A 20,690-nucleotide genomic window follows, 5' to 3' on the forward strand; every position below is an offset into this window, starting at 1 on the left:
CCCATCCCAATCCAGTGCATTCCTCTCCTTCTCTCCCCTGGCTCTGGCGTGGGAGGCCTGGGTTTGATTGGAGCTACTGAAAAACAAGGCCCTGGCGTCATCCCCCATTTGGAGGGGTGGTGCCCAGGTGGGGGGGCTGGGCCCAAGGCGTTTAGGGGTGGTGGGTCCTGGGCCTGTTTCCTGGCAGTGGCCGGCACAGGGGACCCTGTGGCTTGGCGCTAGGCAGAGATGGACCAAGCCATGGCCTGGAAGGGAGACTTGGGGTAGGGGGGGGGCAGGGGGGTGCCCCCTCTCCTTGTGCCCCTGGGGATCAATCTAGCTCCGGGCCTAGCTGGCCCATGCAGAAGGGGGTAGGAGGATCCCCCTCCCACCGGATAGGGTGAGTGCATGGGGGGCAGGACCCCTGCACCCTGCAGGCAGAACCAGCCTGGGGGGGTCTGCAGCCCCTGGGGAGGGGTCGCAGCCCCCTGCCCCCCCAGGACAGGGCATGAAGGCCCCAAGGATGGGAGGCAGGCACCAGGCGGGGAGGGGCAGTGCCTGCGTGGCAGGGGGGTGGGGGGGCTCCAGCTCCAAAAATGTGTTTTTTTTTCCCTTGGAAAGTGGGAAAAAGCCGCAAGCGGAAGCGCGGGTCCGATGGGGCCGCCCGTAACTGCAGGGCTAGAAGGGGCGGCCAGACCTGCCCCCCCTGGGTGGGGGAGCCGGGAGAAGAGAGGGTCTTGCGATGGGGTCTAGGGTAGCCCCTACTGCAATTACACTGCTAAAGGACCAGCCCTGGGGTAGCCCTTACTGTAATGGCAGGACTATGGGGACGTGCTGGGGCAGCTCCTACCGTAATTGCAGGGCTATGGGGGCCACTCTGGAGCAGCCCCTACCGTAATGGCAGGGGTATGGGGGCCCTGTTAGGGCAACCCCTACCGTAATGGCAGGAGTATGGAGGGCCTTTATAAGGCAACTCCTACCGTAATGGCAGGGGTATGGGGGCCATGCTGTAATCATAGGACTAGGAGCTCAGCCCCCTACCATAATCACTAGATGAGCTGGGACCTACCACAGCTGCTCTCTATAGCCCAGCCAAGCACAGAGCCCTGCCCACCATGGCCCTCTCTGCTCCGGGGGTCCCTATCTTCTGCGTGGGAGGGGCAAAGGGCACAGACCAGGCTGTGTCACCGCAGGAGAGAGGCAGGGCCCCACACTGCTCTTGCCTCCCCATGGCGCTGGCCCCTCGAGCTCACCTCACTCATGCCCTAGGCAGGACAGACCCCCCCCCTCCCCGGGACCTGGAGGGGAAGGGGGGCTCCAGCAGCTGCTGGTAGCGGGAAGTTATGGTAGCCCCAGGCCGCCCCGCCCCGTCCCGTCCCGTCCCGTCCCGTCCGGCCACCGCGGAGCCCGGAGCCGTGGGGCAGCCGGGCCGGAGAGACCCCCCCCCCCCCCCCCGGCTTCAGCATGAAGGCCCCGGAGCGGGCGACGGGGCGCACGGACCGGACCCTGGGGGCCATGGCCGACATCCTCACCTCGCTGGCACTGCCCGGGCAGCACTGGGTAGGGCACGGGAGTGCGGGGCTGGGAGGGGCAGGGGTTGCGGGTTTGGGGTAGGGGCTGCGGGTTGGGAGTGCGGGGCACCCCGCCCCCCTGACGCCTCTGTCCCCCCCCCCAGCTGCCCGCCCTGTGCTCCGAGGCGCCCGCGGGGGAGATGCCCCCGGAGCGCCCCGCCGAGCCCCCGGGCGGAGACCCCCCCGGCGGGGCGGGGGCTCCGGAGGACGGTGAGTCCAGCTCCAGCTCCCCCCCGCGGGGAGGGGGGGTTCCGGGGGCGCCCATGAGGGGCGGGGTGGGTGCCCCCCTAGGGGGTCTGTGGGCTCGCCGGGCGGGGGGGCTGAGACCGCCCGAACTCAGTTCACGCCCGTGGCCCGGGCAGAGCCGGCGGTGCCGCTCCCTCCCCGCTCCCCTGCCCCCCACAACCAGCCCAGTGCTCTGCCGGGGCCAGGCTGTGATGTCACGGGGTGGCCCCCTGATGTCACAAGGTGGCTTTGTGATGTCAGGGCCGGTGCCAGGCTCCCAAGGGGGGGCCGGGCCGGGGGGGCACACGGGGGGTCCGCTCCCCCCCCCCCCGGCTGGCAGGGCCGGGCAGTGACTCAGGCGCTGGCTCCGGCCCCGGGTGGGGGCGGGGGGCGCAGATGGCGCTGCCGTGTGGGCTCGGGAACAGCTCGGGGGGGGGGGGGGGGATGAATAGGGGGGCGGTCCCTAATGGGCCCGATCCGGGGGATGGGGGAGGGACTAATACCGGGGGGGCAAGATGGGCCCGATCCGGGGAGGAGCCGGGAGGGGGCTGGGGAAAGAGGCAGCGCTCATAGCTATGGGGGCCCGATCCGGGCTGTGGGAGGGGGGGCTGTGATGAACACGGGGGGGGGCGAGTTCCCAAAGGGGCCCGATCCGGGGTTCCGGGGCCCGATCCGTGGCGCTTGGGACGGGGGGATTCACGCTTCAGGGGCCCGATCCGGGCTGGGGGGGCGGTCCCTAGAGGATCCCGATCCGGACCCCCCCCCGCACCCGCTGCAGGGGGAGGCGGGGCCGAGCCGACCCCCCCCCCGGCCGGAGGATGCTGCAGGGCGGGCGGGGCCGGCGCCCAGGCCCCTCCCCGCGCAGCCCCAGCCCGGCCCGGCCCGGTGCGAAGCCCGCAGCGCCCCCGGCCCCCCCGGCCCCGGCCCCCCCGGTCCATGGGGCAGGATGCGCGGGGGGCGGCCGAGGGGCTGCGCCTGCCCCCGCCTCGTCCGCAAGGTGCTGGCCAAGTGCCGCTGCTGCCGGCCCCGCGCGCCCGGTGAGTGCCCGGGACCCCGGCCCCCGCCCGGGACATCCCCGCCCCGCCGGATCTTCCCAGTGCCCCCTCCCCCGAGTTCCCCCCACTCCGGTGCGGACCCCTAGGACTGACCCTCCCCAGCCCCTGCCCTGGCACCCTCTCCCCTGCCCTCCGGGGATGCGGGCAGGGGGCGAAAGCGATGGGCACGGGCCGCAGGGGGGCAGCGGGGTGGGCACACGCGCGTGTGTGGGACACCAGGGGCCCCTGTGGCACCCCGTGTGTAGGAGGCCCAGTATGGGAGGGGGGGACCAGTGTGGGTGGCACTGTGCATGTCTGCATGCGTGTGCATGTGCGGAGGACTGTGTGTGTGTGTGTGTACATGGCCCCTGTGCCCAGTGGCTGGAGGGGGCTGTCTGTATGTGTTGTGGGGGGCAGGGGGGGGGGGAACAAGCCCCCATGGACTTGCCCTGGAGGCTCCTTCTCTAAGCCACACCCCCCCATCCCTGCCCTGGTCTGTGCCCTCCCTCCCATGCCCTCTGCCCCAGGCCCAGAAGAGAGGGTTGCCAGGTTGGGGGCAACTGGGGGCACGGCCAGGGCAGGGGTGGGGACAGAAGGGGGGTGCTAGGTCACTGCCCTCCTGGACTGCCCCTACTTGGGGGTGCTGGTGCAGGTCCAAGGGGCAGCCAGGAGGGGGTGCCCCAACCCCACTAGCAGGGGCTCTGGGCGGTGGGGGGCACCAGCTGACTCTCCCACCCCTCCCTTTCCCCCTTCCGGATGCAGGCACTGGCTCTGGCCCAGGCCATCCCAGGCCTCCATCTGCCATCTCCGGTTCCCGCCCCCCCCCCCCCCCCCCCCAAGCTCTGGATGCTGGGTTCTGCCCTCCGCACAAGGCTGGGGGGGCTGTATGCCTGGGTTTTCTGGGCTCTGCTGGGTCCCAATGTGGGGAGCGGGCCACGCTATAGGGGGTCACAGGGCATGAGGCCAGGTCTGCCATAGCCACCCCAGGGGCAGAGCCAATGAGATCGGTGTGGGGGGGAGCCCCAAACTGTGGAGTCAAGCAGCCTCCGCACCACCTCCCCTGGGAGCCCCCAGCTCCAGTGCCATGGTGGGGGGTGGGTATAATTGCTGCCTCCAACCCCACCGGTGCCCCTCACTCCCAACCCTCAGCCCTGTGCCCCCCGCAGCCCCCTGCCCACCCAGCTCTGTCCATGGCCCTCACTCCCAACCCGCATCCCCTTGCCCCATCCAGCCCTGACAGGACCCCTCACTCCTGACCCACAGCTCCCTGCTCCAGTCCCTACAGCTGGGGGGGATATCAGTATCACACGCTGTGCTCCCCCCAGGCCTGTCGTCCCCCCACAGCACGGCCTGTTTATACAATAATAAAAGCAATATTTTTTTGCAGCCTCATTAAAATAAACAAGAGCGGGATGGGAAACCACTGGCAGCCAGGCCGGGCATCCCATTAACCCCTTGCCTGCTGGGGGGGGCCAGCTGCCCGAGGGGGCCCTGAGCCCTCCAACCCCACCTCGGCTCCAGACCCCCCCATCTCAGGATGGGGCCTCCTGGGTTCCCTTCCCAGCCACCGGAGCTGGGGTCCTCTCTGCAAGCTTGGGGGGGGGGGGGGGGCTGGAGTTCCCTGGGGGCTGGGGGGCTCCAGCAGCTGAGACCCCAGGGCTTCGGGGGGCTCCCAGACACCTTCGTTCCACCCGCAGCTGCACTGCCTGGTGTGGAAGGGCTGGGACATGGGGGCTGGGGGGCCATGAGCCCCTCCCCGGCCCAGCTGGCACTGTTGCCCGGGTCTGCTCGGTGCCAGCTGGGTGCTGCGTAAACAGCACTGACAGCGGTGGGGGGGGATGGCTGTCTGCCCAGCCGCGCTAGGCCCTGCCAGCTCCCCCAGTTGGGAGTATGGGGGGCAGGGCTCTGTGGGGCACCAGGCCTGGGGGCATCCTGCTGGGTCTGAGGCAGGAGTTTGCAGCCCTTCTGGCCTGAAGCCGCCCCCTCCCCATCCTTCAGAGCCCTATGCAGCGACGGGCAGCGATGGGAGCCTGTCAGTGTCGGGGGCCTCGGGCCAGCCCCCCTCGTTGCTGGGCTCGGCCCCCCCCTCGCCAGGTGCCCCCCGCCCCGTCCGCTCCCTGCGCAAGTGGCTGACGACACCAGTACGGAAGCTCAGTGCCGGCAGTCTGGGCAAGGCCGAGCGCCCGCGCCACAGCCCCCCTGGCCCCCCTGGGCTCCCTGGCATCGACCTGGGGCTGCTGGCAGCACCCGACAGCCTGGCCACGGTGAGGCGGGCACCACGGAGGGAGGGGGGGCACAGCTAGGGTGGGGGTTGTGTTCTGAGGGGCACTGATATGGTCCCCAAGCTGCTGGGGGGGGGGTCTTGGGGGCTAGTGATGCCCCCCACTCCTTCCAGGCGGCAGCTGGAGGGAAACTGAGGCACGTGGCCAAGGACGGTTGGGTAAGGGTGATCCTCCCTGTATTGCAGGACCCTGGCCCCACGGGGGGCCCGCAGCTCCCGGATCTGGCCCTGCTGTCCAGCCTGCTGGAGGGGGAGGATGCCGGTACCCAGGTGAGGGGGGGTGGGGGCTGTGGCCTAGACAAGCAGAGGGGGCAGGGGGGCTGTTAGTGGCCCCAGGGAGCTGCTGCCTCCCCCAGCTGGCATCTCAGTGGGTCTCTCCACCCCCCCCCCCAGGACCCCAACCCCTGCCCTGCACCTGGTGACCCCCTTGAGATGCCCCCCCCCAGCGAGGGCCTGGGCAGTGAGGAGGAGCAGGCGGCCGCCTTTGAGAAGAGCATGTAAGCGGGGGTGGGGGGACAGCGTGTAAGTGAGGGGCATGTAAGGGGAGGGTGTCCTGGAGACCTCTGGGGTGGGGGTCCTGCCAGGCACCCCCAGCAGTGACAGCTCCCTCAACCCCCCAGGTTCGTGCTCTCAGAGCTGATCGAGACAGAGAAGATGTACGTGGAGGATCTGGGCCAGATTGTGGAGGTGTGCCCTCATGATCCCTGCCCCTGGAGAACCCTGCACCTTTCTGCCACCAAACCCTGCTCCCTGGGCTCCCCATTGTGGGTCCCAGCCCCGCTCATTCACTGGCCACCTTGGCCAGTCCAGATGCCCCCCTCCCCTGGCTTGCCGCTCTGTGGTCAGAGGTGTCGGGGGGGGGGCTGGTGTGACCCCTCCCTGACACCCCCCTGCCCTCCCAGGGGTACATGGCGGCCATGCAGGTGCGGGGGGTGCCCGAGGACCTGCGAGGCAAGGACCAGATTGTCTTTGGCAATATCCACCAGATCTACGACTGGCACAAGGAGTGAGTTGAGCAGGGGAGGGGCAGGAGGATGCAGGTCGGGGGTGAGGAGTGGGAGTGAGGGGCACTGGCAGGGCTGGGGGGGCAGGGGGCTGTGGGTCGGGAGTGAGGGGCACCGGCAAGGCTGGCAGGGGGCAGGGGATGTGGGTCAGAACTGAGGGGCATCCTAGGGGGGCAGGGGCTGCCCATGGGGCTGGAGGAGACCAAGGTGTCCTCCCCAATCTTTACCCCATCCCACCCTCACCCCCAGCTATTTCATGGGGGAGCTGGAGAAGTGTCTGCAGGATCCCGACCGCCTGGCTCAGCTCTTCATCCAGCACGTGAGTGGAGGCATGCGTGGGGGTGCAGGGTCATGCGGGTGCTGGGGTGTAGTGTGGGTGCAGGGCCCCGTGGGTGCCTGCGGCAGTGTGGGCTGCATGGGTGCTGGGGTGCAGCGGGAGTGCAGGACCACGCGGGTGTAGCAGGGGTGCGGGGCTGCGCACACCTGGCGTGTCCCTGCTCACCCCTGGCCCCGCAGGAGCGCCGCCTGCACATGTACGTGGTTTACTGCCAGAACAAGCCCAAGTCTGAACACATCGTCTCCGAGTTCATCGACACCTACTTCGAGGTGCGGGGACCCCCAGACTCCCTGGACATCCCAGGACCCCCCTATATTCCCAGTACTCTCCAGGACTGCCCTATACCCCTTGATATCCTCCAGGACCCCCCAGTTCTCCCCAGAGCCCCCCGATACTGCCCAATAGACCCTCAGGACCCCCTGGCCCATCTGCCCCTGCCTGCCGAGTAGCGACCCTCTGATGCCCCCGGGGAGGTGGGGGCAGGTCCGGGGGGTTGTGGAGTCCAGGCCTGGGGGCACGGGGCTGAGGTACCCCCTAGACCCCCCCCCCCCGCCTGCCAGGCTCTGGGGGTGGTGGGGGGGAGTCTGACTGGCACCGTGGGGCTGACCGTGGCTCTGGGCCCCCAGGAGCTGAAGCAGGAGCTCGGGCACCGGCTGCAGCTCAACGACCTGCTCATCAAGCCGGTGCAGCGGATCATGAAGTACCAGCTGCTGCTCAAGGTGAGGCCCTGCTCCCCACCCCTCCGGGTGCTGTGCACCTCCCCACCCCGCCATCTGTAGCCCCCCTCCCCCATGCTCAGCCCCTCTGCCCCTCACTCCTGACCTGCAGCTCTCCTGACCCTGGGGAAAGTAGCAGCAAACCTGGGTGTCTGGGAGGCGGGAGGCTTGCCCGGGTGGGGGGGCAAGAGTTGCCTGGGCTGAGGGTTCCCCCCCACCAGGGGTCGGTCCTGGGGGTCTCTTCTTAGCCTGGGGGGAGTCCAGCTCCATATCTCAGGCCTCTTCCTCACCCCCCCACCCCCCAGGATTTCCTCAAGTACTATGGCAAGGCTGGGATGGACACGGTGCAGCTGGAGGTATTGCTCAGGATGGGGGGTGGGGGCGGGGGGAGATGCTGTGTTTCCATGGAGGCGGGATGGGGGCCACGGTACAGGTGTCACCCGGGGGGGTGTTTCCATGGGGCCAGGGACAGTTGCTAGCAGACAGGGGCTGAGCCCAGGGCCCCGATCCTGCCTCCCCCCACTGCCAGCCTGCAGGGGAGATCCCGGTACTCTCAGCGCCATGTGGGAGGTGGCAGCAGACGGAAGCGCTAATCACGGCACTAATCGTGGCGGCAATTACTCCGTCACAACAGGCTCTAACGAGCCTGTGAGCCCCCCCCCCCCCCGGTCGCAGGGCTGGCGGGTGCTGTGCCTGGAGCACAAAGGCCCACAGCCCCTCCGCCCCTCTCCCCCCACCGGTCCCTGCCAGTGCCCCTCACTCCCGACCTGCAGCCCCCTGCCTGCCCCGCTGGTACCCCTCACTCCCGACCCACAGCCCTAGCACCTGCTGCCCCTGCGGAGCTTGGCCACCCCAAGGCCCCAGCTGGGGCAGGATCTGGGGGCAACCAGCCTGCCCCCCCCACCCCTCTGCCCCCCCTTGCAGAGGGCGGTGGAGGTGATGTGCTTCGTGCCCAAGCGCTGCAATGACATGATGAACGTCGGGCGCCTGCAGGGGTTCGAGGTACAGCTGGGGGGTACCAGGGCTGGGGCTGCAGGGGGTCCTGGCCCTGGGGGTCCCTAACTCCCCCCTCTTGTTCCCAGGTTGGGGGGTGGGCTGCCCTGGGGTCCCACTGGGCCTGGGGGGCTTTGGGGAGGCCTGGTGAGATGGGAGGGCATGCGGGGGTATGGCAGGACCCGGAGAGGTGGGAGGGGCTGGGGGTTGTTGGGGGGCCGTGTGGAGGGTGTGACCCCCCCACTCCCATGTAGGGAAAGCTGACGGCGCAGGGGAAGCTGCTGCAGCAGGACACGTTCTGGGTGACTGAGGGCGACGGGGGGCTCCTGCCCCGTGGGCGCCGGCGCCGCGTCTTCCTCTTCGAGCAGGTCGTGATCCTGAGCGAGGCTGTGGACCGGCGCCGCGGCTTCACCCCCCCGGCCTACGTGCACAAGAGCAGCATCAAGGTGGGTCTGACCCCCAACCCCTGACCCCTGCCCTATGACCCTTGGGGTAATGTTGAGCTGGGCCCAGCCCTGACTTCTGCCCCCCGCCCCCTACCTCCATGCACAACAGCACCCAGGGTGCTTGACCCCCAACCCTCAGCCCCATTTGTAGAGACAAATGACCACCGAGAGGACCACCGAGGTGGGCCTGACCTCTGCCCAAATCTCTGCCCCTACCCCCACCTCTGTGCACAAGAGCACCCAGGGGTGCCCGACCCCCAGCCCCTCTTCTATCCACTAGAAGACCACCAAGGGGGCCTGACCCCTGACATCACCCCCCAGGGCTGGGGGCAGGGCTGGGTTATGGGGGGTGGGCTGGAGGTCCCAGGTCAGGTCTGACGGGGCTGTGTGCAGATGAGCTGTCTGGGTCTGGAGGCACCGGTGGACGGCGACGGGACGCGGCTGGCGCTGAGCTCGCGGGCGGCCGACGGGTCCTGCACCCGCTATGTGCTGCAGGCGGCCACCCCCGAGGTTGCCAGTGCCTGGGCCCGCGACATCGCCCGGCTGCTGGACACACAGCGAGACTTCCTCAATGGTGCGGGCACACACGTGTGCATCCGGGGGGGGGGGGGGGGGCACACGTGGGGGGAGGAGGATGTTTGTTGTCTGGCGTGGCCCATCCAGCTGTATGGGAGGCGTGTGGCACGCCACACCGTATGGGGCACCGCTGTTTGTTGGCTGTCTGTAACGTGTCTGTAGCATGTTCCCACCTGCATGATGCCTGCATGATGTGTGCATTGGGTCATGTGATGCTGGTTGGGTTTTCACACCCATGTGAATCATGCTGGCAGCGTGTGCTGTTCCCGTGGTCTGTGTCCCTGGTAGGTAATGTGCACCACGTCCCACGTGCTTGGCATGTGTCCTGGGTACCCAGTGTGTCCTGGGTGCCCGGTGTTTAATGTGTCTCATGTGCCATGTCCTGTGTGCCTGGCATGTAACATGTATTGTGTGCCTGGTGTGTAACATGTGCTGTGTCCTGTGTGCTGTGTCTTGGGTGCCCAGTGTGTCCATCAGATAATGTGTGCTGTGTCCCGTGTACTTGGCATGTAATGTGGTCCATGTCCTATGTGCTGTCCCAGGTGCCCAGCACGTAACGTGCTCTGTGCCATGTCCCGGGTGCTGTGTCCCATGTGCCGTGTGCCTGGCGTGTAACATGCACCATGTCCTGGGTGCCGTGTCCTGGGTGTCCAAGGTGTCCCACGTGCCTAACGTGTAACATGCGCTGTGTCCTGGGTGCCCGGTGTGTAACGTGCGCCATGTCCTGTACCCGCAGCGCTGCAGTCACCCATTGAGTACCAGCGCCGGGAGAGCCAGTCTCACAGCCTGGGCCGGGCAGGCACCCCCCGGGCCCCTCCCCGGCCCCGCTCCTCGGCCTCCATGGACCGGGCCCTGACCCTCGGCCTGGGCGAGCCCCGCGCCTCCCTGCCCGCCTTACACTTGCCCGGGGGCCAGCCCCGCCTCGGCCCGGCCCCCACACAGGTACAGGGGTCTCTAAAATGGGGGGCGTGGCTGTGGAAGGAGCTGGGGGGAGCAGGGGCCTGGGGGGCCCCGGATGTCTAATTCACCCCCTCTTTGCCCCCTGCAGCCTCCCCGCAGCCACAGCTCCCCTGGCCCCACGGGGACCCCCACAGCCCACGACCGTCTTGATGTGCAACCCCCCGACAGCCCCCAGCCACAGCCCCCCCACAGCAAGGTGGGGGTGTGTGTTGGGGGTGGGGCTGGGCATGGAGGGGTAGGGGAGAGATGGGGGGTCAGGAGCTGTGAGGAGGATCTGGAGGGCAGGGAGTGTGGGGGGATCTTGTGTAGGGCACGGCTGGGGGTGGCAGGGAGGGAGGGAGGGGCACCAGCAGGGTTGGGGGGGGGCAGGGGGCTGAGAGTTGGGAGTGAGGGGCAGGGGCAGGGTGGTGGGTGGCAGAAGCTGCGGGGCGGGAGGGCATTGGGCTGTGAGGGGGCCTCCTGGGGGAGGTCTGGGGGGCAGGACGTGATCCCTGTCTGTCCGTTGCAGGCTGTCCCCCCTCCGCCTGCCGCCCCCCCCACGCTGGGCCCCGATGCCCCAGGCACCCCCCGCCTTGCCCGCCTGGCCAAGCTTGATGAGGATGAGCTGTGACCCCCGACACGAGCCTGCTGGGGGGTCCAGAGGACAGCGCCCCCTCCATGGGAGCCACCCGCCCCCACAGGGGTGGAGCACAGACCACGGCTGGATCCTGTTTCAGAGACTGGAGGCAGTGCACCCCCTCCCCATGGCCTGGGGGGGGCAAGGGAAGGACCTGGACACCCCCCAGCTGGGGTCTGTCTGCCTCACCCTGCCCACCCGGGTCCAGCAGCTGGGCTGGGGGGGGACCTCTGACCTCACCGAGGACCTGCCCCCCCATGCAAGACTGCTCCTTACTGGAGCAGAGGGCGTGCACAGGCCCTGCATGCCCCCCCAGGACCTGTACATGCATGCAGTGGGGGGGGAGGGGGGCTGCAGAGGCCGAGTCGCGACAGCATCGTTACTTTGGGTTTAATAATAAAGGTTTTCGTTTCTCAGAGACAGACACAGGAGTCATGGGGGGCCCTGGGTTGGGAGTGAGGGGCACCAGCAGCAGCCCCGGGGGTTGCAGGGGGGGGCATCGTGAGGCCCTGCCGCGGGGGCGGGGGGGAATGCGCCTGTGCCCACAGGATTGGGGCCAGGGATGGTTGCAAGGATCTGCTCCCACCCCTGACCCCTCTGGAGCCAGTAGGTCCCTGGGGGCAGCTCAGGACCCACTCCTGGGGGGAGGGTGGGAGTTGCTGGTCCATATGTGTGTTGGGGAAACTGAGGCACAGGTCCACATCCCACCGGAGATGGGGCTTTAACCCAGGTGACCTGCTCCCCTTTCCCCCCAGCCAGGAGACCCAGATGTCCTGCGCTGCTCTGGCCATGGGGTCTCCCAGAGGTGGGAGACGGTGAGGCAGTCCCCCCTGGTGGGGGCAGAGGCTGGGAAGGGCCCAATCCTGTCTCTCTCTGCCCCCCTCTCCAAGGGGCCTGATCTTGCGCTGGGTATTGGGGAACCCAGTGCCCCCCACCCAGGGCCGGCCCCCTGGGGGTGGGAGCCTGGATGCCTGGGTCCCTTTCCCCAGTTCGGGGGGTGTGTGTGAAGAGGGACGGGGTCCTGGGGCTCAGGGCAAGCTATACCCTGCAGTCGGGGCAGTCTCCATTCATTCGTACCCTGTGGGCGCAGTGTGTGCACCCAGGAAGGGCGGGGGCAGGTTGGGGGAGCCCTGGGTAGGAGGGCAAGACGTGTATGGGTGCCCCCCCATCCAGCTGCAATCCCTACTGCAGGTAGGAGCTGGAATTGCCCCCCCCAACTCCTCAGCTGCCCCATCTCCCCCCCCACCAACTCCTCAGCCCCCCCCCCCCCCCCCCCGTCTCCCTCCCAACTCCTGGGACCCCACAGCCCTGCAAACTCCTGCCCCCCATCCCCCTAATTCCTGGGACCCTCCCAGTGCCCCACCCCCAACTCCTGGGACCCTATTGCCCCCACGAAATCCTGCCCGCCCCGTGCCCCCACCAAGGATTCTCGAAGACACAGAGCAGGGAAGTCCCTTTATTTTGGACCTGCTGGGGGGGTCCAGGGGGGAGACCCCCTCCAAGCGGGGGCAAGAAGGAATGTACAAGGCCTCAGGCCCCTGGGGGGCTCCCCCTTGCCCGTCACTGCCCCCCAAGCCTGCAGCCTGGGGCTGGCACCAGTGACCCCCCCCCCCCCCCCCCCGCAGAAGCAAGACCCAGGTGTCCGAGCCCCCCAGCTGCACTTCCCTGCTGGGCCACTGGAGGGCAACACTGCAGCCCCTAGGAGGCCTGCACACCCAGCCCTGATTGGCCGTTGCCGGTGACGTCACCCATGACGTCACTGCACCCGCCACGCCCCTTTACTCGCAAAACAAGAAAAAAGTAGGTAGAAAGTTGAGGGGCGGGGAGAGCAGCAAGGCAGGGGGCGGGGCTGAGGGAGTCGGGACTTTAACCCCAAATGGGGGGTGGGGGGGGTCCTCTGTACATAAGACTCTCCATTTTTAAATACAAACGTCTGTTTGTCTAGAATCTCACGATTTTGGTCAAGGGTAGAAAACTCCGGGGCAGGGGAGGTGGCGGGCTCTGGAGCTGCCCTGGGGCAGCTCAGACCCCGATCTGCCCCTGCCCCTGCTGACACGCAGATGTGAAACACACCTGGGGCATGCGAGTAGCTGGCACTGCCCCCCCCCCCCCAATCTGGGTGCCCTGGGGCTTGACCTGGCACAAGGTCCCCAGCCCAGGGGGTCCCTGCTAAGACCCTCCCCACCCACATGCACAGGTATGATGGGCATCATGGTGGCTTTGGCACATGGCTCCTGTATGCAGGGCACGGGAGAGGGCTCGGACACCTGGGTCCTGCCTCTGCTCCGGGCAGCCCAGCGCCCCCCAGGCCTCTGGGAAAAGTGGACTGGGGTTTCCTCCCTCTCACCTTAGTGGGGGCAGGGGGCAGCAGGCCCATGCTCCCGGGTGGTACAAAACAGGTAAGAAGCCACAGCAGCATTATGCCCCATCTCTCCAGAGAGAGGACCCAGGCATCCGGGGAGCGGGCCTGCCCTGCCACAGGGAGGGGACCCAGGCGTCCGGGCGGCTAGTTGCCTGCCATGCACTTGAAGCGGTTCTTGAAGTAGAAGAGGCCGTGCTTGGTGTTGATGCTGCTGTCGGCGGGCGGTGGGTAGCGGAAGCGGGCATACTGCCGCTCGCTCTCCGTCTGGCGCCAGGGCAGCCGCAGCTTGGAGGCATGGTCCACCACCACGTCCTCGCACGAGCCCACGTGCAGCACGCCCAGCCCGTCGATGAAGAACTCTGCAGGCAGGGTAGGGTAGGGCAGGGCAGGGCAGCTGCTAGAGCCTGCTCCTCCCTGCCTGGCGGGGAGGGAACCCAGGTGTCTGGGCCCCCAGACCCCCCTCTTTCCTAACCTGCCAGACCCTTCTTCCCAGCGCCCAGGCTCCCACCCCAGGGCTCTCCTCCTCCCCTGCTCTCGCCCCCCCATCCCAGGTATCCGGGTGCCTGCACTGACCGATGTGGGCGACACGGCTGAGGCGCGGGTCGAAGCCGACCTGCCGCACCTTGTCGGTCCGCGCCAGGAAGAAGTTGATGACACCGTCAGCCACGACGCAGCCGGGGAAGCCGGCGATGGGGTGGTGCCAGCCCGGCACCACCCGCAGGCAGTCGCCCTCGGGTCCCCCCGGCTCTACGCTGATCTTGTGCCGGTACGTGGCGGAGTAGCCCGTGATCTCCCGCACCGCGCCCCCCACCTGCAGGGTCAAAAGTCATGGGGTGCTGGCCGGGCAGCGTCCAAAGGGGGTGATGCCCGGCCTGGGCACTGCCCACCACTCACCAGGTCCAGACTGGTCTTCTCCAGCACGTCCACCAGCTTCTCCAGCCGCGTGCGGGGCGTGAAGATGAAGTCGTCGTCCACCCACAGCACGTACTTGGTGGCCACCTGCGAGATGGCCAAGTTCCTGCCCGCAAACCAGCCCTAGGTGGGGGATAGAGGTCAGTGCCTGCCCAGCCTGGCCAGCTCCCCCCGGCCCCGACCCCTGGACCCAGGCGTCCGAGCCCCTCCTGCCTCCTGCACCTTGCCGAAGGGCATGAGGTAGTGCTCGAGGTGGGGGCCGACCAGCCGCTCGGGCTGGGGGCTGTCATCTGCCACCACGATGGTGATGCTGGGGTAGAAGCGCCGCACGCTGGCGATCAGCGCCCGCAGCTTGTCGTAGCGCAGGAAAGTCTTGGTGGCCACTGTCACCAGCGCACTGATGTTGTAGTCCTCTGAGGGGGAGGGCAGAGGTCAGGGGTCAGTGCCAGGTGCACCAGGCTGCAGAGGAGTGGGAGGAGGGGACCCCCCCAGTACTCACCCCCGTCGGCTGGGTAGCCGGGGTCATACAGCTTCGGGGTGGGCGTGTGGCGTATCCGGATGGAGAACGTGGCCTGGTGCCCGTCGGTGGCAAACTGCACTGGAAAGCAAAGGAGGAGGTGGGCACAGGGGGTCTGGGAACAACCCCTATACTGGCATCCGAGCCTAGTACCCACCCCGCAGTGCCCCCTGCCTCCAGCCCCACCTGTGTCAGCCGTGTTGGGGTGGTAGAGGGTGTTGGTGTAGGTGATGAACTGCAGCTGGCGGTTGAGGTGGTCCAGGTGGGTGCCTGCCAGTGAGAGGCTGTGCTCGCCCTCACCCTGCACTGCCACGGCCTCCACCGTGGCTGCCATGTTGAAGGTGCCCATGGAGGCCGTCAGGTTCACCTGCCCGGGCAGTGTGGGTTTAATACAGAAAGTCAGTGCCCTCTGAGCCCTTCCCCCGGCACTGCCTCCTTACCTGGTACAGCTTCCTGCCGGTTGCCTGCAGACTGAGCCCTGGGGGGCAGAGATGTGGGGGTTAGTGCCCCCCTGGGGTGCCCAGCCCCTGTGTCCACCCCCCAGGCCAGCCCCATAGCTCTGGCCTGCCCCAGGCAGGGGCTGCCCCCCTCCTGAAGGGGGCTCCAGGGGTGTCTCACCTGGGATGAGGATGGTGTGGAGGGGCCGCACCTCAACCCCCTGTGCTGGGTACTCGAGCGGGGAGTTGGCACGGACGATGAGGAGCTGGTCTATTGGAGACTGGGCCCTGGGGGGGTGGAGATTGAGACCCCTACCTGCCCCTGCCTCTCTGGGGTGCAGGTTGGGGGGCAGAGAAGTGAGAGCCCCCCACTCCCAACCCAGCCCCCTGGGGTGGGGCTATACCTGGGGGATGGGTCCCTCAGGCGGGGACCAGTGGGGAGCTCAGGGTTGGGAACTCCCTAGGGAGTCTGGGGGGGTCCCAGGCCTTGATGTAGGGGGGCTCCCCGGGGTCTCCCCAGTTGTGACACCATGGGGGCAGAGCCTTCACAGGGGGGTCCCCCAGGCTGTGACGTGTAGCGGGTGGTGCTCAGGGGGTCTGCATGATGCAGCAGGGGGAGGTGGGGGTCCTGGTGGGGGGCTCACCGCAGCTGGTCGCTCTGGTACTGGCGCTCGCGCTGGCCATGCACACCTGGCAGCTCGGAGGGGCCGAAGGCAGTGGTGAAATCCAGTGTGTAGCTTGGCCCAAACAGGCGCAGCCCCAGGCCTGGTGTGCACGAGCAGCTGTTCCGCGGCAGCTGCCTGGAGGGGACGGGGGGTCCTCACTGGGCCAGATCTGGGCCCCTGCGCCCTTGGACCTTCCCCTTGCCAGGACCCCCTGCACCCCCTACCCCCACCTTCCCTGCAACCCCCTCCCTTGGCCCAGCCCCCCCTGCACCCCTACCCCCCCACCTTCCCTGGCCCAGCCTCCCCTGCACCCCTACCTCTACACCTTTACTGGCCCAGCCCCCCCAGCCCTGCTGTCTCCTAGCTTACCCCCCCAGCCCAATCCCTCCACCCCAGTATCCTCCCTCCTGCCCCCCGACTCCCCCACCTCCTGCCCCAGCCCCCCCTGCACCAACCACCTCCCCAAATCCCCCCCACTTTGCCTGTACCCCTCCAGGCCCAGCCCCCCCTGCACTCATGCTCCCTGAAGTCCTCCTAGCTTGCCCCACCAGCCCAATCTCCCCCCCCGGCATGCCCCCCGCCCCCCACCACACACATTACCCAGCCCTTACTCGAGGACGTCTTGCTTGAGGTGGAAGGCAATGTGGGCATACTGCTGGGAGGGGCCCGGGAGTGCCGGGGGGGGCTCGAGGGGGCGTCGGCGCAGGTCCACGGCCCCGGGGCCCTTAGGGGTCCAGACGTGCAGGTACAGGGCAGCCAGCGAGGCCGCGGCCACCAGCAGCACGCACATTGATTTCTGCACCGCCCGCATCCTGGGGGGGGACAAGGGTCAGTGGAAAGGGGCTGCCCACAATCTCATTGCATAGTCACAAGAAGCCCTCCCCCTCCCCTTTGCAATGCCCATGGCTGCTCTCCGGCGTGCGTCTTTCGGCCTCAGCGCCTGGCATCCAGATACCCGGGTCCTATCCTCAGAATTGCCCCCTGCAAGTTGTGACTCATGGGGACTATCCTGCCCCCTCTACATTCTTGCTGCGCCTTCCCGGTATGAGAAAGACATGGGCGAGGCCTCGCACTAGGGGCCTCTGTGCTGCTGCCCATGGGCCCAGGGCCACTCCCAGCAGCAATGCCCTGCTGTGCAGTTGTGGGGTGGGGAGGGCGGGGGTCTGTATAGCCCAGCCTCATGCACATGCATCCTGATGGGCCCCTTTTGGGGGTCTCCGGTGCTGGGGCCTGAACAGTCACAGCCCCTCCCCGCCCTCCGCCCGGCCCTTTCCTGGTAGCAAAAAGGTACCCCCAATGCCAAGGTGGGGCAGCAGGACAAAGCAGAGGGGGGTGGGGGGGAGAGGGAGGCTCTTGCCTGCTGCGGCCTCTGGTCCCTGCTTAGCCCAGTGGGAGACCTTGGGAAGCTCCTGTGTGGTGAGCGCAATGCGGATGAGTCTGGGGTGGGGTGGGCAGGTCCAATGGGGAGTGCTGCTCTTACCCAACCTGTGGGCACTGCTCTTGCCTACACATGTTTTCTGCAGAGCTCAACAGACGCACCACGGGCTCTGATATGCGCTTGGCACCAGGACGGTTGCTTCTGGCTCCCAAGGGCTCTGCCCCATGAGGACTGGTAGGTCATGGGTGGGAGGGAAACGCCTCCCAGTTCCCATCATCTTTCCTGCTGGGAGCCCTGTGAGAGTCCCACAGAGCGGGGTGGGGGTAGGCCTGGAGGGCCCAGGGTAGGGGCTGGAGGACAGCAGGGCTGGCCAGGAAGTTGCAGGGGGGCGGGTGTCTCCTGGCTGCTAGTCCTCCATCCCAGTGCTATGGAGCCAACTGGCTTGTACTAGGAGCTCCTGCTGGAATCTGTGTGTATTAGATGCATTACGGTAGGGCCTGAGCTCAGGGCCTAGTTCTGCCCCACGCTGCACAAATGCCTTCCCCCTTCTGCCCCCGCTCGCTGGATCTGCCCCCACCCCTCCCACCAGGAGGGATCCCTCCCTTCCACGCCAAACTGCGCAGGGAGAGGCAGGAAAGTGAGGCCTGCCAGCTATCCCCCCGCTCCAGCAGGTCTCAGGGAGCCTCCCCATCCCCACCCAGACCCCGCCGTGGTACCTGGTGCTATGGGTGTAGCAGGGGTGCGGGGCCCCATGGGTGCCTGCGGCGGTGTGGGCCGCATGGGTGCTGGGGTGCAGCGGGAGTGCAGGACCACGCGGGTGTAGCAGGGGTGCGGGGCTGCGCACACCTGGCGTGTCCCTGCTCACCCCTGGCCCCGCAGGAGCGCCGCCTGCACATGTACGTGGTTTACTGCCAGAACAAGCCCAAGTCTGAACACATCGTCTCCGAGTTCATCGACACCTACTTCGAGGTGCGGGGACCCCCAGACTCCCTGGACATCCCAGGACCCCCCTATATTCTCAGTACTCTCCAGGACTGCCCTATACCCTTTGATATCCTCCAGGACCCCCCAGTTCTCCCCAGAGCCCCCCGATACTGCCCAATAGACCCTCAGGACCCCCTGGCCCATCTGCCCCTGCCTGCCGAGTAGCGACCCTCTGATGCCCCCGGGGGGGGTGGGGGCAGGTCCGGGGGGTTGTGGAGTCCAGGCCTGGGGGCACGGGGCTGAGGTGCCCTCTAGACCCTCCCCCCTTCCTCCCCGCCTGCCAGGCTCTGGGGGTGGTGGGGGGGAGTCTGACTGGCACCGGGGGGCTGACCGTGGCGGGGGTCTGTATAGCCCAGCCTCATGCACATGCATCCCGATGGGCCCCTTTTAGGGGTCTCCGGTGCTGGGGCCTGCACAGTTACAGCCCCCCCCCCCCCCCCCCCGGGCCCTTTCCTGGTAGCAAAAAGGTGAAGGAATGCCCCCAAATGCCCCCAAGGCCAAGGTGGGGGCAGCAGAGAGGGGTGGGGGGAGTTTTGCGGGGTGGGGGGGGAGAGGAAGGCTCTTGCCTGCTGCGGCCTCTGGTCCCTGCTTAGCCCAGTGGGAGACCTTGGGAAGCTCGTGTGTGGTGAGCGCAATGCGGATGAGTCTGGGGTGGGGTGGGCAGGTCCAATGGGGAGTGCTGCTCTTACCCGACCTGTGGGCACTGCTCTTGCCTACACGTGTTTTCTGCAGAGCTCAACAGACGCACCACGGGCTCTGATATGCGCTTGGCGCCAGGACGGTTGCTTCTGGCTCCCAAGGGCTCTGCCCCATGAGGACTGGTAGGGCGTGGGAGGGAAACGCCTCCCAGTTCCCATCATCTTTCCTGCTGGGAGCCCTGTGAGAGTCCCACAGAGCGGGGTGGGGGTAGGCCTGGAGGGCCCAGGGTAGGGGCTGGAGGACAGCAGGGCTGGCCAGGGAGTTGCAGGGGGGCGGGTGTCTCCTGGCTGCTAGTCCTCCATCCCAGTGCTATGGAGCCAACTGGCTTGGACTAGGAGCTCCTGCTGGAATCTGTGTGTATTAGATGCATTACGGTAGGGCCCGAGCTCAGGGCCTAGTTCTGCCCCACGCTGCACAAATGCCTTCCCCCTTCTGCCCCCGCTCGCTGGATCTGCCCCCACCCCTCCCACCAGGAGGGATCCCTCCCTTCCACGCCAAACTGCGCAGGGAGAGGCAGGAAATTGAGGCCTGCCAGCTATCCCCCCACTCCAGCAGGTCTCAGGGAGCCTCCCCATCCCCACCCAGACCCCGCCGTGGTACCTGGTGTTGTACAAACACAGCCTCTTTGTTCCATCCCCGGCTCCCGCTGCCCCTGGCACCATACCCACCTGGATGGGTCCCGGCCCCGCTGCCAAGCCCAGCTGCACAGGGGATGGGCAAGTCCAAGCCAGCTGTTCCAGGCTCTGTTCCAGAGCCCAAGATCGGGACCTCCTGCCCCACGGCCTCGGGCCCTGCCGGCAGCTGAGCGGTGCCCCCCCCCCCCCGCTGGCTCCAGGACTGGACTGGGAGGCACCAGGCCGGAGGCCGCCCCCCAACCCCCGCTGCTGCAAGCGATCAACAGAGACAGGAAATTGGAAACTGCTGCTCCAGCTGCCAGGAGTCTTTTAATGGGCCTGTCCGGCCCCCCCAGCCGGCCCCAGCTGGAGCCCCCTGGGCAGGGGCAGCTGCCCCTCCTCTACAGGCCTCTGGCAGGAGGGGAACAGCAGCTGGAGCAGGGAACGCCAGTGCCCCCCACTCTTCCCTGCTATTCGCCCCATACGTGGCCAGGGGGGCAATGCCAGCCCCCCCCATATTACATTACCTTCACCCCCCCACTGGAACTGTGGCTCAAGGACACCTTTGCAGGGTGTGCCAGGCTCCCTCCGTGCCCAGCACCCCCCAGGGTGTTGCATGGGAGGGGGGCAGGGAAGGGAGGTGCCAGGTTTTGGGCTGCAGACTCCCGGGTGTCACCCGTCCGCTTCCCTGAGGGGATCCTACCTGCCAGGGGGTGAGGAGCGAGGGGCAACAGTGGCACAGCCCTGCCCCCAACCAGAGCCACAGGGGTTGGGGGGAATCCAGGGGTGCCCGTCCGACCTGCTCCGTGCCTCAGTTTCCACTGCTGGAAGTGAGCCCCCCCCACTTCCCCCAATCCTGTTTGCTGAAGGTTGGGACTGACACAAAAATGCCAAGCAACCTCTTGGCTCAAATGCCCTCATTTGCTAATTAGTTGGTGCGGTTGTTTGGCTCCCACCCTCCCTCCCCACGACTCTCCCTTGGCACCCATAAGAGGTCTGCACGTGGCCTGGCACTGGATCATGCTGCTCCCATCCAGTGCTGCACCCCGATGCAACCAACCAGCTCTGGGGAGGAGAAGCTCTCCCACCCACTGCAACGAGCCTGAAGGAGGTGGACCAAGGGCAACAGGACAGTGACAGGGCCTGCAGGGTGGGTGGGTCTCCCCTCCATGCCTTCTCACCCAGCCCTGCGCTGCTTAGGCAGGAAGGAGAAGCCTGGAGTTTGCAATTCAAATAAATCAGTGCCCAGCCCTGGATGCAGGGGAGGGGAGGCAGCCAGAGGGTGTGGCTGGCAAGGTGGGGGGGCAAGGGCCGCAGCCAGGCCCCAGGGACCCCCTCCACCAAGCAGGTACGGAGTAGGCAGGGCTAGGAGCTCATAGGCGAT

General features: G+C 67.5%; 2 protein-coding genes across 4 annotated transcripts; one reads left to right on the top strand and one right to left on the bottom strand.

Annotated features, from left to right (window-relative positions):
• The first annotated feature begins 917 nt into the window (after nucleotides 1–917).
• Nucleotides 918–11,156, top strand: ARHGEF25 (Rho guanine nucleotide exchange factor 25). Of its 2 annotated transcripts, XM_059719273.1 has the most exons (17): nucleotides 918–1,539; nucleotides 1,655–1,760; nucleotides 4,808–5,073; nucleotides 5,277–5,360; nucleotides 5,484–5,587; nucleotides 5,711–5,777; nucleotides 5,993–6,096; nucleotides 6,344–6,413; nucleotides 6,611–6,700; nucleotides 7,058–7,150; nucleotides 7,453–7,503; nucleotides 8,072–8,149; nucleotides 8,395–8,586; nucleotides 8,980–9,160; nucleotides 9,899–10,104; nucleotides 10,211–10,318; nucleotides 10,631–11,156. In XM_059719273.1, the coding sequence occupies exons 1-17, from the start codon at nucleotides 1,444–1,446 to the stop codon at nucleotides 10,730–10,732; spliced, it is 1,998 nt and encodes a 665-aa protein (XP_059575256.1). In that variant the 5' UTR covers nucleotides 918–1,443; the 3' UTR covers nucleotides 10,733–11,156. The 2 variants fall into 2 exon arrangements, with proteins under 2 accessions (XP_059575256.1, XP_059575255.1); XM_059719272.1 differs by lacking the exons at nucleotides 918–1,539; nucleotides 1,655–1,760 and adding an exon at nucleotides 2,451–2,812.
• A 1,024-nt stretch (nucleotides 11,157–12,180) lies between these two features.
• B4GALNT1 (beta-1,4-N-acetyl-galactosaminyltransferase 1) lies at nucleotides 12,181–19,776 on the bottom strand. 2 transcript variants are annotated; one of them, XM_014608584.3, is made up of 11 exons: nucleotides 19,293–19,776; nucleotides 16,243–16,443; nucleotides 15,611–15,766; nucleotides 15,148–15,254; nucleotides 14,970–15,007; nucleotides 14,716–14,896; nucleotides 14,512–14,610; nucleotides 14,235–14,425; nucleotides 13,995–14,135; nucleotides 13,674–13,911; nucleotides 12,181–13,459 (listed from the first exon to the last, which is right to left on the bottom strand). In XM_014608584.3, exons 1-11 carry the CDS (start codon nucleotides 19,352–19,354, stop codon nucleotides 13,245–13,247), a joined length of 1,629 nt encoding a protein of 542 aa, XP_014464070.1. In that variant the 5' UTR covers nucleotides 19,355–19,776; the 3' UTR covers nucleotides 12,181–13,244. The 2 variants fall into 2 exon arrangements, with proteins under 2 accessions (XP_014464070.1, XP_059575273.1); XM_059719290.1 differs by lacking the exons at nucleotides 14,970–15,007; nucleotides 15,148–15,254; nucleotides 15,611–15,766; nucleotides 16,243–16,443; nucleotides 19,293–19,776 and having other exon boundaries at nucleotides 14,512–14,605; nucleotides 14,716–14,883.
• Between the last annotated feature and the right edge of the window lie 914 nt (nucleotides 19,777–20,690).

The sequence above is a fragment of the Alligator mississippiensis genome, chromosome 15 (assembly GCF_030867095.1).
Source record: "Alligator mississippiensis isolate rAllMis1 chromosome 15, rAllMis1, whole genome shotgun sequence".
NCBI lineage: Eukaryota > Metazoa > Chordata > Crocodylia > Alligatoridae > Alligator > Alligator mississippiensis.

Bases quoted from the DNA above. Each gene is read 5' to 3' on its own strand.
- ARHGEF25 (XM_059719273.1), top strand. From the start codon at position 1,444: ATGAAGGCCCCGGAGCGGGCGACGGGGCGCACGGACCGGACCCTGGGG. The intron at 5,778-5,992 runs GTGTGCCCTCAT...CTGCCCTCCCAG, and splicing joins ATCTGGGCCAGATTGTGGAG to GGGTACATGGCGGCCATGCA. The intron at 8,587-8,979 runs GTGGGTCTGACC...GGCTGTGTGCAG, and splicing joins TGCACAAGAGCAGCATCAAG to ATGAGCTGTCTGGGTCTGGA.
- B4GALNT1 (XM_014608584.3), bottom strand. From the start codon at position 19,354: ATGGTGCCAGGGGCAGCGGGAGCCGGGGATGGAACAAAGAGGCTGTGT. The intron at 14,897-14,969 runs GTAAGGAGGCAG...CTGCCCGGGCAG, and splicing joins CCGGCAGGAAGCTGTACCAG to GTGAACCTGACGGCCTCCAT. The intron at 14,426-14,511 runs GTGAGTACTGGG...CCTCCCCCTCAG, and splicing joins CGGCTACCCAGCCGACGGGG to AGGACTACAACATCAGTGCG.